The sequence below is a fragment of the Pleurodeles waltl genome, chromosome 5 (assembly GCF_031143425.1).
Source record: "Pleurodeles waltl isolate 20211129_DDA chromosome 5, aPleWal1.hap1.20221129, whole genome shotgun sequence".
NCBI classification, from domain to species: domain Eukaryota; kingdom Metazoa; phylum Chordata; class Amphibia; order Caudata; family Salamandridae; genus Pleurodeles; species Pleurodeles waltl.
In genome coordinates, this window is record NC_090444.1 from 47,448,494 (window position 1) to 47,467,425 (window position 18,932).

The 18,932-nt window shown below is 45.4% G+C and overlaps 1 protein-coding gene across 1 annotated transcript in view; it reads left to right on the forward strand.

The window, feature by feature from the left end:
* Positions 1-18,932, forward strand: part of LOC138297200 (fucolectin-like) — a 64,115-nt gene that overhangs the window by 35,875 nt on the left and 9,308 nt on the right. The window contains exon 3 of the mRNA XM_069236687.1: positions 8,364-8,667. Within this exon, the coding sequence (XP_069092788.1) occupies positions 8,364-8,667 (304 nt within the window). The remainder of the gene's footprint in view (positions 1-8,363; positions 8,668-18,932) is intronic.

The window sequence follows — 18,932 nt, forward strand, 5'->3', positions numbered from 1 at the left end:
GACTGACTTATGATTTAATTGTATAATGGTTTAGCTGTTCTACTATTTCTAACATAGGTGTTGCTGTGAGATATGTTGTCAGTGCATCGGCAGTCGCGTAATTCCATGTGTACATCATTTGTTCATATCTCTTCAGTGGGATAGGTGTGTTATTTGCATTTAGGTACAGCTAATCACATGTCAAGAAAGGTGTGAGTGGTTTTGCTTCAATCATGTAGTCTTAGGTTGGAACTGTAACAGCATGTCAGGTGGTATGTTAGAAGTCCTATACATTCTTAGTGCCTGGCTAATGTTTAAGTGTACTTACACTGCACTCATTGATTGTCAGGGGATGTCTCATGTGTGCGATGTAGCCTACTGTAGCTGCACATGCATGTATGAAGTTATGTGGTGTATCTGTGTAGTGTCTGCACAGGTTCCTCTGGAATTCAGTGCATGTGGTCACATGACTGTTCACCAGACATGTATTATACACACCAGATGTTACCTGTGTGGTAGTGCCTCATGTTGTGGCTATATCAGTGATAGTTTCTGTTAGAAATTGGGTCTTTGGTTGGCAGTCAGGTTACCCCCTGTCCTAGCAAGGACCCTCTCTCTAGTCACGGTAAGTCACACACAATCCAAATTATCCTGTGCCCTCCCTCCAGTAGCTTGGCACTGAGCAGTAAGGTTTAACTTAGAAGGCAATGTGTAAGGTATTTGAGCGATTAATCATGCAATAGCACAGTAGAACACCACAAAATACACCACACATTGTTTCGAAAAATATATAATATTTGTCCGATAAGATGCAGGTGCAACAAGTGTCTCTTGCAAGCACAAAGTAACAGGTTTGCATTAAAATTCTCCACCAGGGACCACAGAGGAGGAGATGCGTGGAAAAAGGGGAGGTGTGCAGCCATTTTTCCAGCACACACAGGTGATGCCTCGTTTATTTTTCATGCAGGGGAGGGTTTCTGTCGATTTCCGTTGCGCGGACTTGGATCCTCTTCAGGTTGCGGGGTTTTTGGACACCCCAGGGACAATGCGTTGAAATCCGGCGCTTGCAGGACGATGTCACAGGGGCTGCGTTGATCCGGTAGGCAATGTTTGGACATTTTTACCACACAGCAGGTGCTGCGCTGATTCCTCTCAGAAAGTCGGGCTGCATCGTCCCAGCTCGGCTTTGTGTCGATCCAGTGGGCCGTGTGTCAAATTTCCAGTTGCAACGCTGGTGCTGCGTCGATCTTCTCCTTGCGAAGTCGAGCTGCGTCTTTCTGGTTCAGCATGTGGTAAATTTTTCACCGCAATGCAGGCTGATGCGTCATTTCTTGCAGGCTGTGTGTCAATTTTCACCACACAAGGAGTTCTTTTGCAGAGATGAAGGGCCAGATGTAGGTAGCGTTTTGCATGGCGCAAACTGCGAAAATCGCGGTTTGCGCCATGCAAAACGCGCATTGCGATGCTCATTCCCATTTTGCGAGTCGGTACGGGAATGTGACTCGCAAATAGGAAGGGGTGTTCCCTTCCTATTTGCGACTCGCACCGCAATGATAAATTGCTTTGTGACCGCGAACGCTGTCGCAAAGCAATTCACAGTTACCACCAGTGTCACACTGGTTGTAACCCATGGGGACCCCTTCCCCTTGGTGAATGTTGCCATAAATGTTTTTTCAGAGCAGTAAAGTGTGCAGAGTCCTAAAACCAGCAAAAACAGTGTCTGAAAAGTGGAAGGATGTAGACAAAAAGTTAGGGGTGACCACCCTAAGGCTGTCAGGTCTCACAGTTTCCATTATGACATATATGTACAGAGGGTTGAGCCAGGCACGGGATTTGAATGGCAGGTGCTGTGTAGTCTGTGAATTGAGTTTATGTACTGTTATGGAACTTTACTTAAAGGGCATGGACTGGTCAGGTGTAGATTCAATTAATGCATGTTATGTTGTGATTACTGAACCGTTGTAACTACAGATTAGAGGAGTATGGAGAGTTATGATACATATTAGGACAGATTTACTGCTTCAGCCAGGGCATGATGAGCATGCTGAAATACCTTTTCAGGTGATTTCAGTGTTCCAGACACGCTACCACATTTGGATCATAACAAGGTTGAGAAGGTAAGCATGATGGGGTAGATAGGAGTACCACGTTGGGACATGATGGAGGTTATGTGGGTTACTAGATGACATAGCCTAGCCAGGAGATGTATAACTACAGTTGTCCTTGTTCTATTTTGTGTATGTGAAGAATGTGATGATCTCTCCCTCTGTATCTGATGGCGATTTTGAGGTGTTGTCGTTGTAGTGTTGTTGTGTCATTTGGTTGTAATGTGTATTGTAGTGTTAGACTGAGCCGCTGTTGTGTATCTGGGTGTTGGTGTGTGTTTTGAAAGTGTGTGTGTGTTGGCCGTGGTGTGTGTACTATGTATGTGCGTGTGTGTATGTGGCTGTGCGTGGAATGTGCATGAAAGTGTGAGGGTACCTGTGTGTGTTGCCATCGTCACCCATTCTGGATGTGTATGTTGTGTGTGTGTTTATACATTGACATTGTGCAACGGTGTCAAGTATGTGTGTGTACTCATGGTTGCTCTTGTCTACATCATCGCTGGTTCTGAAGTCGTTGGGTGAGCAGGAGCAGTGGCAAGACTTGTAGCTCAGGTTCCATGGGGGCTCAAGATGGGACCTGTTCCTGAAGATGAGTGTCTCCTTTAATAGAGTTGGTTTCCCGCCAGGGTTTCTGTGGTGGCGCAACCGCGGCAGAAACCTTGGTGCTGTGCAGCCTCGTAATTGGTCCGGCGGAAACATGCTCTCTACCGGCTGCAGGTGGCTGCCTTCATCTGTGGTGGACTGACCGCACTGGTGGTGCCGGCAGTGGATTAGCTATATTCTGTTGGAAAGACTGCCTTGGTCATAATTTGGCAATCTTCTCCACCAGCCTGTTGGCGGTACGACCATCACTGCTAATATGGTGGTCATGAAACCGCCAAACTTGTAATGATCCCCAAACTCTGTTTAGGAAAACAGGATGTTGGTTTCCTGAACATTTTTATTTTTGAAAAAGAGAACATCATAAGTGCTTGTTTTACAGAGTGGGCTCCTTCAAGTGGCTAGGAAGGTGACAAGGCAGAAAAGTGAAAGGATAGTAGTAGTTTTCCTGGAGCACGAAGATGGGTATCTAGGGAATTTGTGTCAGGTGGTCGAAATCTGTGAAAAAATGAAAATAAACATCAACATGTTTTGCTCGACTGAGCATTTCCCATAAACCCCTATTAAAGATGTCAATGGCGTTGGCGGTAATTGCCGCCAAATTATGACCATAGTGGTCTGTTGTTTGTGTGAGTGCTTGTGGCCTGCAGTGTGCTGCCTGTGTTTGTCTGTGCCACTCTTGCGTGATGTTTTGTGTGCATGGGATGGGTTGGGGTTTTGGAGACTGGAATTTGGAAGTGGTAGTTGGAGGGGGGAAAGTAGGAATAGGGACAATAGCTGCCATCAGAGAGGAGGCCAGAGCCTGGAACGATCTCTGTTGGGCCGCCATTCCACTGTGAATTCCCTCCAGGAATGCATTGCATTGCTGCATCTGGGATGCCAGCCCCTGGATGGCATTCACAATGGTTGACTGCCCTACAGAGATGGATCTCAGGAGGTCAATAGCCTCCCCACTGAGGGCAGCAGGGCTGACTGGGGCAGGGCCTGAGGTGCCTGGGGCGAAAGAGATGTCCACCCTCCTGGGTGAGCAGGAAAGGGCAATCAGTGAGGGGCTACTGGGAGGACAGTGGTGGTATGGGGTGGCGGCTGTACCTGTAGCTGAAATGTCCGCCGCCACCAGGGAGCTTCCATCGGAGGAGGAATCAGAGTCAGTGTTGTCACCTCCTGTCTCCCCCGTGGTGCACCCCTCACCCTCCGTCCCACTGGTTCCCTCGGTGGACTCTGCCTCCTGGGTCCTGTGGGATGAAGCTCCCTCTTTCGCCGGTGCCCCTGCTCCTCTGCCAAATGATGCTAATGCACACATGGACAGGATGACACAGAAAAAAGGGGGGGAGAGAAAGGGAGCACTGGGTCAACTACAGCACCAAAACCACAGATGGCATACACATACCTTCACACACAGGGATCAGGATTGAGCACCATGCATCGCACTGACATTCCATTGGCTAGTTACCACAGCAAGATGTGAACCAACCACCGCCAACTGTGCCCTACCTGTCTGACATGGAATGCAACCCAGCTAGGTTACCAGATTTTGAAATACACCCATTACCCTTGAGCTGGATCACGCTGCAATGTCTGAGCTGGCATTAAGGGGCACCCTCTAACTGACACCCACCACCAGGATCCCATGCCACCTAGCAAATATAGTTGTAACGCCCACTGTATTCACTCCCAGGTGGGCCTCCCCTTTCTTCCGGGACCAGCATCTCAGGTCCATCCGCCTTTTCCTACAGTGGGTGCTCCGCCTGCTGTAGACCCCAACTGTCATCACGTCCTTGGCGATGGCATGCCACAATCACTTCTTCTGATGGGTGCTGACCTGCTGAGGAAACACAGACAGGAGGACATCATTACACATACAATTCAGCCTGTCACACATATGACCCATAAATCCCATTTCCATCTCCATTGGCACACACATCACCCAGCGTCCACCATGTACACTACCACCAGCCACCGCCATGACACGATGCTTGCACACACATCTCCATGCAACCTTGTCACATGCATTGTGCCTAAGATGTACACCCTGTTGGTCTGGAGGCCCATACAGCTCTCCATACTGGGGTAGGACCCCATCCACCAAGCGCTCCAACTCCTCTGAAGTGAAGGCTGGGGCCCTTTCCCCAGTCACACAGGTCATGGCAGGATCCAGACACAGGTCACAGCAGCATACGCAGTGTAGGTGTTGTCCTGTGGAAAGTCAGGAATCAAGTGAGGATTCAGATAGAAACTGACGGTCACGTTCACGGCGGTGTACACCATCACCATCGCCGCTGATCCCCATTGGCCACTGTACTCCATAGAGCCCCATATTAGCCAATGAGGAATTTCGCGGCAGTGCAAGACAGCCTTTCGCCATGATGCCCAATGTCGGAGGAGTTACCTCACTTCCACCTGTCCCTAGATACAGGACAGGCGGTCACCCTTTCATGGTGGTGAACTACATTTGGATAATCCATAACTGCGTCATTGATACAATTTGCACATACATTGACATTCCCATTGTCGCATCACATCAATGCTCAACGTACACTGAAGTGGTGGTTCCATTGTTCAAATTGTGACAGCCTACTCACTCTTGTGTCCCTTAGATACCTACCACGGATGAATAGGAGGAGGAGACATGCCTCCGTGTACAGACCCCTTGTAGACTTGGCTACCCTTGAGGACAGGCACATATTACTCACCTATAGACTGGACTGTTCCACAATCACAGAGCTGTGTGCCCAAGTGGAGCCTGATCATATATCAGCTATCCGTCATCCCCCCTGGAATCCTCCCTCTTGTGCAGGTTCTATTAGTGCTCCATTTCCTGGCAACTGGTTCTTTCCAAGTGACAGTGGGCCTGGCAGCAGAAATGTCACAGCCAATGTTCTCTATCATGCTGGCAAGAGTTATGTCTGCCTTGGTCAAACACATGTGCAGCTACAATGCTTTCCCCCAGGTGGAAGATTTGGCCACTGTGAAGGCAGGATTCTATGCAATGGGACATATGCCCAATATTATTGGGGCCATTGACGGTACACATGTTGCATTTGTCCCCCCCCGCCAGAATGAACAGGAACTCCAGAATTGGAAGAAATTCCACTCACTCAGGGCCATATTTATACTCCGTTTGCGCCGAATTTGCGTTGTTTTTTTTTAACGCAAATTCGACGCAAAACTAACTCCATATTTACACTTTGGCGTTAGACGCGTCTAGCGCCAAAGTTCATGGAGTTTGCATCATTTTTTTGCGTGGACACCTACCTTGCGTTAATGATATGCAAGGTAGGCGTTCCCGTCTAAAAAATGACTCCCAGGCCTGTGCGCCGTATTTACACTCCCGTGCGGGAGTGGGTGGGCCTTAAAAAATGACATCTAGCCGCGTTAGCATAATTTTTTAACGCCTGCTCAGGGCAGGCGTTAAGGGACCTGTGGGCTCGGAATGAGCCCACAGGTGCCCTCCCATGCCCCCAGGGACACCCCCTGCCACCCTTGCCCACCCCAGGAGGACGCCCAAGGATGGAGGGACCCACCCCTGGGAACTTAAGGTAAGTGCCGGTAAGATTTTCTTTTTTTTTTGTGGCATAGGGGGGCCTTATTTGTGCCCCCCTACATGCCACTATGCCCAATGGCCATGCCCAGGGGACATAAGTCCCCTGGGCATGGCCATTGGGCAAGGGGGCATGACTCCTGTCTTTGCTAAGACAGGAGTCATGTTAATGGCGTCTGGGCGCCAAAACAAAATGGCACAAATCGGGTTGAGGCGATAATTTTGCCTCAGCCTGACTTGCCCCATTTTTTGACGCCCAAACTCCATTTTCCCCTACGCCGGCGCTGCCTGGTGTGTGTCATTTTTTTTGGCGCACACCACTCCGCAGCGCCGGCTAACGCCGGCTAACGTCATTGAATAAATACGGCGCCCGCATGGCGCTTCAGAATGGCGTTAGCCGGCGTTAACTTTTTTGACGCACAACTGCGTTGGCGCAGTTGTGCGGCGAAAAGTATAAATATGGCCCCAAGCTTCTTCCATCCAGAGGCAGCTTCCTTGCACCCTCAGCTGGCATTTCCTGGGCTCCTGCCCACTCTCGACACTGTCGCGACTCTTGGACTTGGTCCCCTTGTCTTACAGGTACTCAGGTCCGGAAATCCACTGTTGTTGCATTGCTGGTGTTGGTTTTCCTTGCAGAATCCCCCTATCATGACTTCTGTGCTCTCTGGGGGTTGTAGGTGCACTTTACACCTACCTTACAGGGTAGGGCTATTTTTCTAACCCTCACTGTTTTCTTACAGTCCCAGCGACCCTCTACAAGCTCACAAAGGTTTGGGATCCATTTGTGGTTCGCATTCCACTTTTGGAGTATATGGTTTGTGTTGCCCCTATACCTATGTGCTCCTATTGCAATCTATTGTAACTTTACACTGCTTGCATTACTTCCTTTTGCTATTACTGCATACTTTTGGTATTGTGTACATATATCTTGTGTATATTTGGCATCCTCATACTGAGGGTACTCACTGAGATACTTTTGGCATATTGTCATAAAAATAAAGTACCTTTATTTTTAGTATATTTGTGTATTGTGTTTTCTTATGATATTGTGCATATGACACCAGTGGTATAGTAGGAGCTTTACATGTCTCCTAGTTCAGCCTAAGCTGCTTTGCCATAGCTACCTTCTATCAGCCTAAGCTGCTAGAAACACCTCTTCTACACTAATAAGGGTTAACTGGACCTGGCACAAGGTGTAAGTACCTCTTGTACCCACTACAAGCCAGGCCAGCCTCCTACAGATGTGTGTTGAGTGATGTGTTGAGGTGTGGGATGTAGGATGCATGCTGGATGGATGGGTGTTTGTTGTGTGTGTGTGTAGTTGTCTCAGTGGTCTTCGTGTTAGTCTTGTGGCAATTAATGGTGTTTGTAAAGGGTTGTGTGTAATGTGGGTGTGTGTTTTATAGTGCTGTGGGAGTGTGTGTGTGTGGTGTGTGTATCAGTGTCAGGTGTGTGATTTTCGTTTAGGCCAATGTTGTGTTGTTTTGTATTTGGGTGGCCATTCTGAGCACGCCGGTATGTACCGTCAATGGTTTAGCACCACTGAATGTCCGCTGTGGTGATTCGTGGGTCATAATGTGGTGGGCATTGTTTTGTTGGCGTAACGGTATGGGTGTTCATACCAACGCTTTACCAATGACCTTTGGTCTGGCGGATTCGTGTATGAGCCAGTATTCTTTCGGTCTGGTATGTGTGTGTCCTAATATGGCAAACAGATATTCCCCACCTCGGCGGTATGTAGCCGGCCATCACCGCAGCGGTAAGCAGCATTTACCGCCAATGTTATAATGAGGGCCATTTTGTTCTCTTCCCATCATCAATTGAAAAGTCCACATATTTTATAAAATGAAATATGCAGGTATTGAATGTTAATGCTCACAAAGTTATTTTTTCATCCCAAAATACTCACAAGTCAGCATTTTCCTTTAAACTTGCAAAAGCCTTATTAACACTGTTTCTGTATTTGTTATTCCATTTTTAGATCATGAAATCTATCAATGTTTCATTAGAAATGTACATCAGTAAATTAAATCTGCCACTCAGCCATCCATAATGTCAGAAAATAAATGTTTAACATGATGAAAACTTTAAAATTCAGTGTATAGACTGGTGCTGATCATGATTTTCTTTTTATTCAGTTGAAAATGTTGCTCTCCGTGGGCGTGCCTCAATGTCAAGCCTCCTTGCTGGACCAAGTGCACACTTAGGATACCTTGGACATGCAATCAATGCCATTGATGGAAACCTACATCCTAATTTTTATGCTGGGTCCTGCGTCCATACAAATCGTGAAATGTCTCCCTGGTGGAGAGTTGATTTGCTTGCACCGCACAAGATTCAGTATATAACCATCACTAACACAGAAAGTGCCCCGGAAAGGATGGGTGGTGTTGAACTTCTCATTGGTAACTCTCTAGCGAACAATGGGAACAATAATCCAAGGTAACCTCCACTAACTTTTCCTTAAGATATTATCATTTCTAAGAATGCAGTGCTGCAAGAAGGTAAATCTGTTTCACAGGCTTTGCTAAAGTAGCTTTATGTTCTGAGAAATCTTCATTTAAGCCTAACTTCCTGAGAAAAGGTCAAACACCATGAAACCTCATTTCTTATTTTTATAGAATAAGCTATAAATCGGAAGGGGCATGTATTTAAACCCCCCAGTGACGAACAATTTTCTTTTGGAATTTGAGAAAATTGTGTTTAAGCTTTCATCACTTTTCACCACAAATGATATCCAAGCTAAATTTATGTCCTGTTTAGGTTTCTTGCTGTCACACAACACATCAGTGCACAATGCACCACACACTACTCACCACACAGTACATACAATATAAACTCAAGTATACAGTCCATACACACAATGGATTTAAGACCCTTGATATTATGATATATTGTTTTTTTAGGAGGAGGTTCTCACCACATCCACAAACTCCTCTGCAAGGCAGTATCTGACTGGCACAGCTCTTTTATAGTTTCACTTTGCCAATGCTTTATTTTTATAAGTTAATGTCTCTGTCCTACGGCTCAAGATTTCAATTAGTCCTGCCACTTAGTGGAGGCTGGAGACCCAGAAATGCCTTTCTAGTTAGAGCTAGTGAGATGGCCACACAGGTCTGGCAGCAGCTCATTGTGTTTGGAATCTGCAGTGGTAGCCACAAGTGTCCGACGATGGAGCAGTGCAGTTGGTGTTAGAGCTGTGTGGTAGACATGGGCAACAGCCAAAGCAGTCCTGCTTTGCGAGACCCATGCTAGTCCATCAGTGTAGACACAGTGCTGAAGTTTCTTGAGGCTACTGAAAAACAGCATGTAATTTTAATGTTTTTGTAAAGAACAAAAATTTAATCTGTAGTGCAAAATTAAACACTTCAAAAAGCTGTTAGATATGTGTTGCAAAAAAAAGTTGAATATGATCCAGGTCAGCTTTAAAAAGAAAAAGGTGCAATAGCTTGGAATGTGTTTAAACATGCAGCAAGACTCTATAATGCCCATAGAGTGCAAATAATAAACATGTTGCAATATATAAATATATATATATCCTTTCAGCTTGTCACTGTACAGCTAGAACAACAAAGCAGAAGAAAGAAAAACAATGTTTTGTTTTCCATCATAAACCCCTTAAGTGCGTGTGTCGAAATGGCTGACACACTCTCCCCGGTGCATCTGTTGGCCATTTGCCATCCCAGGGGAGGGCTCAAAAGGATCATCCCATGCTAGTACTAGAGGATTCCTTTAAAAAAAAAAAGTGGGGAGATGCAGAATTGTTCCCTTGTCTATCCTGGACCCACCCCCCACCAATCAGCACACTGCAAGAAAAGCTGATATCACATTTTCCCATCAGAGCAGTAAAGGGAAGTTGGTAACATCTCCCACTCGAGTGGGGAAACATAGGCCAAAGCGCCCTCCCCAACTTTCATGGAAGACCCATTTGAAAGGGGAGAGTCTGTGTGGATGACCCGAGAAAAAATTACACAAAAGTCCCCAAATTTCTATGTTGAGAGATAAGCAGTAGGGGTAGATGTGGTGTTTTGGGCCGTGCTCTGGCACCATCTATGTAAACCTATGAACCACAGACATTTGTGAAAACTAGACAACCAAAGGAGTCCAGGATGGTGTGCCCTTCGTGGATCCTACAACGTTTTCTTTCCTGCAGTGGTATACAAACCTCAAACTCAAATCACACATTTGCCTTTTATTTCTGTGATGAAAAGTTCCAGAATCCTCAACAATCTTCAAAGTCCCTACCACTCTGCATTACCCCACTTGTGCCGATGACAATGTTGCCCTGCTTGTGTCACTGGGCCTAGCAGGGGAATCCCATTGACCTTGGTTTGATACGTTTCCTGTCGCAGGGACAAGGCCTACCCTAGTGAGGTACAGTTTTTATCAAGAGCCTTAGGGGAATGCTGGGTGGATGGAAGGTTGTGGCTCCCTGTAGGCTCCAGAACTTTCCATCACAGAACTTTGAGGAAAATGTGCTTTTAAGTCAAACTTTGAGGTTTGCAAGTGATTCTGGGTACCAAAACCTGGTGAGATCCATAGGAGTCAGCCCACCCTGAATACCCCAATGTGTTGAGTTTTCAAAAATGTACAGGTTGGCTAGCTTTCACAAGGTAAATGTCAAAATTGGTGTACAAAATTAGGTTTTTTGATTCAGCTCTATTTGCAAATAGTACTGGCTGGCTAGGTTTTCCTAGATGCCAGCTGAGCTAGGGTCCACAATTTAGAGCTAGCCACATTGGAAAAAATGGTCAGTTTTCAGTGGAAAAAAGGGTTCCATCTATGTTGCTTTCCAGACCTTTCCTGTCATGGGTCCTGCCCACACAAGTGAGAGACCATTTTTACTTGGGAGAATGCCGATTGGAAGGAAGTTTGTTTGTCCCCAGGATTACAGAACTTTCCATCAGAGAAATGTGAGGAAAATGTGTTTTTTAGTCAAAGTTTGAGGTTTGCAAGGGGTGAAGGGTACTAAAACCTGGAGACACCCACACCAGTCAGTCCACTCTGAATACCCCAATGTGTCTAGTTTAAAAAAATGTAAAGGTTAGCTAGGTTCCCCTAGGTGTCGGCTAAGCTGGAGTCCATATCTAGAGCTACCCACATTGGAAAAAAGGGTCAGTTTTTAGTGAAAAAATAAGATGGTATGAAATAGAGTTTTGGGCCATTTCCTGTCACAGGCATTAAATCTACCCACACAAGTGATGTACATTTTTATTGGTAGACTTGCTGGACTGTCATGTGGATGGAAGTTTGTGGCTAGCTGCAGATTCAAGAACTTTGCATACCAGAACTATGAGGAAAATTAGTTTTTTTAGTCAAAGTTTGAGGTTTGCAAGCGATTTGGAGTCAAAAACCAGAGACACCCAGCAAGACAGCCCACCCTGTTTATCCATAGGTGTCTAGTTTTCAAAAATAGAGAGGTTGGCTAGGTTTACCTAGGTGCCGGCTGAGATAGCGCCCAAAATCTAGTGCTACCCAAACTGCAAAAAAAGGGTCAGTTTTTGGTGGAAGAAAGCAATGCGTCCATGTTGCATTTTGGGCCGTTTCTTGTTGCAGGCACAAGGCTTGCCCACACAAGTGAGGTACCATTTTTACTTTTGAAAATGCTGGTTGGAAGGAAGTTTGTAGATCTCCAAGAATCCATAACTTTTCATCACAGAAACGAGAAGAAAATATTTTTGAGGTTTGTGAGGGATTCTAAATACAAAAACCTGGTGACACCCACACAAGTCAGCCCACCCTGAATACCCCAATGTGTCTAGTTTAAAAAAATTTACAGGTTGGCTAGCTTTCGCCAGGTAAATGTCAAAATTGGTGTACAAAATTAGGTTTTTTGATTCAGCTCTGCATGTTCCTGAAAGCTGTGAGACTGGTGACTATTGCACAGCAAATTGTTTGTGGATGCCATCTATAGGAAAAAAACAGACACTTATCTTGAGCACTTTTTCCATGTTTTCCTCAAAAAAACTGAAGTTTACTCTCTGTTGCTTATTTTCCACTAACCTTGGGTATGTTAATCCCCAGGATGTTGGAAAAAACAGGCACAAATTTGGCATGAATACCTTATATGAAAAAAAGGTGTGGAGCCCTAAGCGCAAACTACCGCAAATACCCAAAAAAGGGCTCAGCACTTGGAGGCAGGGAGGAGTAGGAGAAAGGACCAGCAGCTGAGGGGTTAAGCAGCTGCTTGAATTATGCTCCATGACTTTACCTGCCTTACTCTGGGCTGCTGGCTCAGGGCAGCATGTATTGTGACATCAGAACTCAACTGTAATTAACTATAACAGTTGTGCGGCTATTTCATTTATTTATACAACACATCTTCTATAATCCCTCTACTGAAAGCCCTTAATTATAATCTGCCATGTAATGCAGCCAGTCACCAATTATGAAGAAATTACTTCAGAACTCAATTGTAATAACTTGTTACAGTTGAGTTATGACAGGTTTTTATTCAGGGTTTGCAGAATCCCATGTATTAAAAAGAAATTAAAGACATGTTTTTATACAGGCATTGCAGAATTGTATGTATTATAGTACATCTCCCTTCAGTGTGGGATTACTGGTTGCAGCTGAACCCTTATCATGCATACTGTTGGACTGCAACGTAAACTTGTGTCCTAGTCTGTGATTGATGAAGCAGTATCAATGTATGCGCTTATATTAATGTGCTTATATGCACAGCAGACATCTAGGCGCTGATTTGTCTTTAACTTTATTTTCAATGTACTGATCCAGAAAGACAGCTACACCTGAGCTGCACATTAAAATAAAAGTGTGGATGTTGTGCAATGGTCAAAAAGTCAACGCAGTCTGGGATTTTGCAGCAGATGGACTCTTCTAAATGAAAATAAATATTATGTGAGTGACAGGGAGGAGAGCAAAGAGATCTAACACAGTGGAGTGCAGAAACACGATTAAAATAGAAGTGCTAGGTAACAACTCATCCAGTCAGACATATGGTAAAACAAAAATGCCTCAGGGGTAGGGCACACACACAAATATAGGGGAATGTCATTGAAAAAGAAGCATGGAACAGTTAGCACGTCTGACCTTAATAAGTAAACTAACAAGGGGACTCAAATAGGTCGATGAACCTTTTGACTCGCAATTAGGATGTTCTTACCATAGCTCCAGTACATAATCAATAACCAGTACACAATGTCAATAATCAACAACAATCAATAACATTAATAATCAATAGAGTTAGTAATTGTCACGCACCATGACCTTTCAGTCATGAATAACCACACCTTTTAGTAAAAGTTAGAATATTTATTTCCCTATATTAACAATGCTAAGGTCATGTAGATTAATCTCAAAATCAAATGAAACACATACAGAAACAATACTGGCTGTCCAAAGCGGCGGAAGAAACGTCATCTAATCAAAGATTGAACTGCAACACATTCTAAGGTTACGGTGCAAATGAATAACAAAGTCAATAGCATCACAGTGATTACATACATTCAAAGTCAGCAGAGAAATTAATCAAGCATTATTCCCTATGAGCACAATTTCATTTGTGAGGATCCTTATCTAACACCAGATTAGCATCAGCATGTTGGGCTTCATACGGAACTAAATTTAGTAACACTAATTTGGAAAAACATCTAACTATGGCTCTATCAAAACAGTGCAGTTGGTACCTAGAAAGGAAAAGCAAATATGTATGACAATCAACAGTCTAATTCATAATACCTATCCTCAGTGTGGATCAGCAAGCAGAGTCAGTCTTCATCCTCAGGACATCAGTCGATCAGCAAGGCATCAGGATTCAGCATGAAAGTTCAGAAAACACAAAGGCCCATATTTATACTTTTTGACGCAAACCTGAGCTAGCGCAGATTTGCGTCAAAAAGATTACCGCCGGCTACCGCCATTCCTATGCCCCAGCCAGGCATCATATTTATGGAATGACGCTAGCCGGCGCTGTGGCCTGGTTAGCGTCAAGCTAAATGATGCGAACCGGGCAGCGTAGGCGTAGGGAAGAATGGGGGTTGTGCGTCAAAGAATAGTGTAAGTCAGATTTGTGTAAAAAATATTGACGCTAACCTGACTAGCGTAATTTTATGATGCACAGGCCCCATGAAAATTACTCCTGTCTTAAAAATAGACAGGAGTCATGCCCCTCTGCCCAATGGCCATCCCCAGGGGACTTCTGTCCCCTGGGCATGGTCACTGGGCACAGTGGCATGTACGGGGGGTCCAAGTTAGGACCCCCTATGCCACTTAAAAAATAAAAACGAAATACGTACCTGGACTTACCTGGGATGGGTCACCCCATCCATGGGTGTCCTCCAGGGGTGGGCGAGGGTGGCAGGGGGCGTCCCAGGGTGCAGGGAAGGGCACCTCTGGACTGATTTCATGGTCTCCCACCATGGAAATGAGCCCACAGGTCCCTTAACGCCTGCCCTAACCCAGGCATTAAAAAATGACGTCATTCTGGTTAAGCGCCATTTTTTAAGGCACGTCTCTTCCTGTGCGTCATTTTGACGCAGGAGTATAAATAAGGCGCAAATGCCTTAGAGTCATTAGTGCAAGTTAGGTGTCCACGCAAAAATGATGCAAACTCAGTGGATTTTGGCGCTAGATGGGTCTAGCGCCAAAGTATAAATATGGAGTTAAGTTTGCGCCGGATTAGTGTAAAAAAAATGACGCAAATCCAGCGCAAACAGAGTATAAATATGCCCCAAAGTCTTTAAGCTGTAAAGTTAAGCACGTCTCTTGTCAAGATGCAAAATGGGCAAGATTGAGCTAAGGCAAATGTAGAATGCTTGGCTCTTCTCAGTGCAGTTCTGTTAAATCAAAACTAGTAAAACTAATTCCCAAATCTCCATTGGTCATTTAATCGCATGTTCACCCTCTGTCCAATAAAACTAAAACTCCAAATCTATGAATTTTACCATTATTCCGTTCACATGTCCTTGATTGGTTTTCCTGCAATGTCCTCATCATCCGGCTTGTCAGGTAACAATATTGTTGCAGCTTCTACTCCAGTCAGTATCTCCATTATTCTGCTCCTGAGAAAGCCAGTCTGACAGGCATTACACACAAAATGTTACATTAACAAGAACAGCATATTCTAGCATTTGGTTCTCATGGGAAACAATTCTCAGCAGCTACGAGCAAATTTAAACAATGCAAAATGGAAAATCACAGTTTAATTCTCTGGGACAGCCATTTATTAAACATTAAAAAATACAGCTCTGCCATGAGGCCTGGCAAGTAGGCCAAGACATTCGCTAAGTTAAGGCCTACAATTAATAAAGCTAGGACATAATGCATAACCTTTAATGTGACATATTACTACATTAGTCAAACATATACTCAACATCTCACAATATTAAACAACTAGCAAGTACACTTTGTGAACATTGGCGGCCACTCATCATAATCACATTTTCAAATGTGTGCATTATTTTTCTAGATTATTATATTTCCTACACAAACCCATTATTCAGAATACATGAACACTCAATAACTTTTATTAATACACCTGCGCTAGCAGAACTGAGAAAGACAAGAAAATCATCCAGTCAGGGGCATGAGGCTGACCCAAAGTCCTCTGAATAAATTCTATGGTAGACACTGGGAAATTATATATTTGAAAAACTAGCAGGAAGGTATGGATACCTTAGAAAAGAAAATGAGTGAGACACATGTAGGAGGCTGGTCTGATTTGTAGTGGGTACCTAAGATACTTACACCTTATACCAGGTCCAATTTTCCCTTATTAGTGAAATGTAGGCAGTGTTCTAGCAGCTTGGGCTATCTAGAGGTAGCTGTAGCAGAGCAGCTTAGGCTGAACTAGGAGACATGGAAAGTTTCTGCAATACCACTAAAGTTACGGAGTACCTATAGACAATAAAAGACAATACAGAGTGTTACCAAAAATAAAGGTATTTCATTTTAGTGACACAAGGCCAAAAATATCTTAGAGGCAATACTCCTTCTGGAGGTAAGTATTATACACAATACATACACTAGCAACCAATTTCAGGTAAGTAAACAGTCGTAGGATTGAGCAAACAGTAGAAATTGCAATAGAATGCAATAGGCCTAGGGGCAACGCAAACCATATACTAAGAAAGTGGAATGCGAATCACAAATTCCCCCCTAGGCAAGTGTAGTGTGTAGAGGGGTGCTGGAAGTGTAAGAAAACACCAAAGGTAAGTAAAGTACCCCAACCCAGGGCCCAGGAAAAGAGGAGTAAAGTACTGCAAGTTTCCTCATGACACACTACAAGTCGTGATAAGAGATTTTGCAAGAACCAAGCAAGACTACAATCAACAAATGGTGGATTCCTGGACCTGAAGACCTGTGAAGAGAGAACACGAAGTCCAGAAGTCAGAGAAGAAACCAGGAAAGACAGGAGCCCCTGCCAACCTAGAAGATGGTGCAAAAGTGGATTCTCCGGTAAGAAGAAGAGTACAAAAGAGCACCAAAGAAGATGACTGTGAATTCCTGTGTGGTGCAGGAGATGTCCCACGTCGAGTTGTTGGATGCAGGCTGTTTGCGTTGCTGGTTTCTGCCAACAAGCCTTGGGTCACGCAAGTTCGCTGTTTGCGTCAAAACTGAGCTGCCTGGACCCAGGAGGGACCTGGGGGTCTCAACTCAGACTGAGGAGACAGAGGGGGCTCTCGGCACTATAGAGAACCCACAGAAGACCAGGCAGCGCCCACCGGAGTCCCAGGACACGGGCACAAAGAAGATGCAAAGTGCCGTCATCGCAGCACAACAAAGGAAGGTCCCACGCCACTGGAGAACAACTCAGCGAGTTGTGCGTGACAGGATGGAGTGCTGGGGACCTGGGCTACTCTGTGCACAAAGGATTCTTAGAAGAAGTGCACAGAATCCCAAGGAGTGGAGATGACTTGTTGCACAGGGGTACTGTCGCGCAGCACAGGGAGGCAAGCTCTTACCTCCACCAAATTTGGACAGCTGGATCTTAGAACAGTCTGGGTCATGTCGGTCCACCACCTGTGTTCCAGGGCACACGCTCGTCATCAGGAGAGGAGTCCCAAAGTACCAGTCGTCATCGCAGAAGGGTGCCTGCAGAAGCTGGGAAGTGACTCTGTCACTCCACGGGAGATTCCTTCAGTTCTTCTGATGCAGGATGAAGACAGGCAGTCCTCAGAGCATGCACACCTTGGAAACTGTTTCAAATGCTGTCTGGAGCTGAAGTTGCATGTCACCGAAGTCATACTGGATACTTTGTTGCAGTTACAGCGGTTCATGGAGCAGTCTGCGGTTGATCCGGTGGTCAGAAGCTGAATCAGAGGATGCAGAGGATTCCTGGAGGAGTCTTGCAATCCGAATCTGAGGAACCACCCAGAGGAGAGACCCTAAGTAGCCGTGAGAGGGGGATTGGCTACCTACCCAAGTATGCACCTATCAGGAGGGTTCTCTGACATCACCTGTTGGCACTGGCCACTCAGAGGTCTCCAGAGTATCCCCACACCTTGGAATCCAAGATGGCAAATGCCAGGGACACACTGGAGGAGCTCTGGGCACCGCCCCCGGGGTGATGATGGACAGGGGAGTGGTCACTTCCCTTTCTTTTGTCCAGTGTCGCACCAGAGCAGGGACTGGGGGTCCCTAAACCGGTGTAGACTGGCATATGCTAGGGGGGCACCATCTGTGCCCTTCAAATCATTTTCAGAGGCTCTGGGAGGCTACCCCTTCCAAGCCTGTAACACCTTTTTCCAAAGGGAGAGGGTGTAACGCCCTCCTCCCAAAGGAAATGCATTGATCTGCTTTCCTGGGATTGAGCTGCTCAGTCCCCAGGAGCGCAAAAATCTGTCTGTGGAGTGGGAGCAGCTGGGGCTGCAGTGGAAACCTCAGAGAGCTGGTTTGGCAGTACTGGGAGTCCATGGTGGAGACCCCAGGATGCATGGGATTTGCCCCCCAATACTAGATTTGGAATGGGGGACAATTCCATGATCTTAGACACCTCACATGGCCATGTTCGGAGTTACCATTGTGAAGCTACTTATATGTATTGACATATATATAATACACCATGTAATGGTATCTCCGCACTCACGAAGTCCGGGGAATTGGCCTTGGACATTGTGGGGGCACCTTTGCTAGTAAAAGTGTGCCCTCACACTTAATAACTTTGCACCTAATCTTCAGTAAATGAATATTAGACATATAGGTGACTTATAAGTTACTTGAGTGCAGTCAAACTGGCTGTGAAATAGTGTGTGCACTATTTCACTCAGGCTGCAGTGGCAGTCCTGAAGAAAGGTTTGTCTGCGCTCCCTATGGTTGGCAAAAGAAATGCTGCAGCCCATAAGGATCTTCTGGAACCCCAATGCTCTGGATACCTAGATACCATATACTTGGGACTTATAAGGGGGTCCAGTGTGCCAATTGTAATTGTAATATGAAGTCACTAAGCTATAGTGACTAATCTGGTAAGTAGAGAGTGCATAAGCACTGGAGTTCTGGTTAGCAGAACTTCAGTGACACAGTTAAGCATAGTGACAACATCCACATTAGGCCACACACTATGAGCACTGGGGTCCTGGCTAGCAGGATCCCAGGGAGACAGGCAAAACACACTGACAAACAGGTAGAAATTGGGGGTAACATTGCCAAGAAAGATGGTACTTTCCTACAACACATGGGATCAATATGTCTAGCTCCATTCTAGAGAGCTCTGTGTGATCTGCAGGTGATTAGTTGCAATCTTGTGA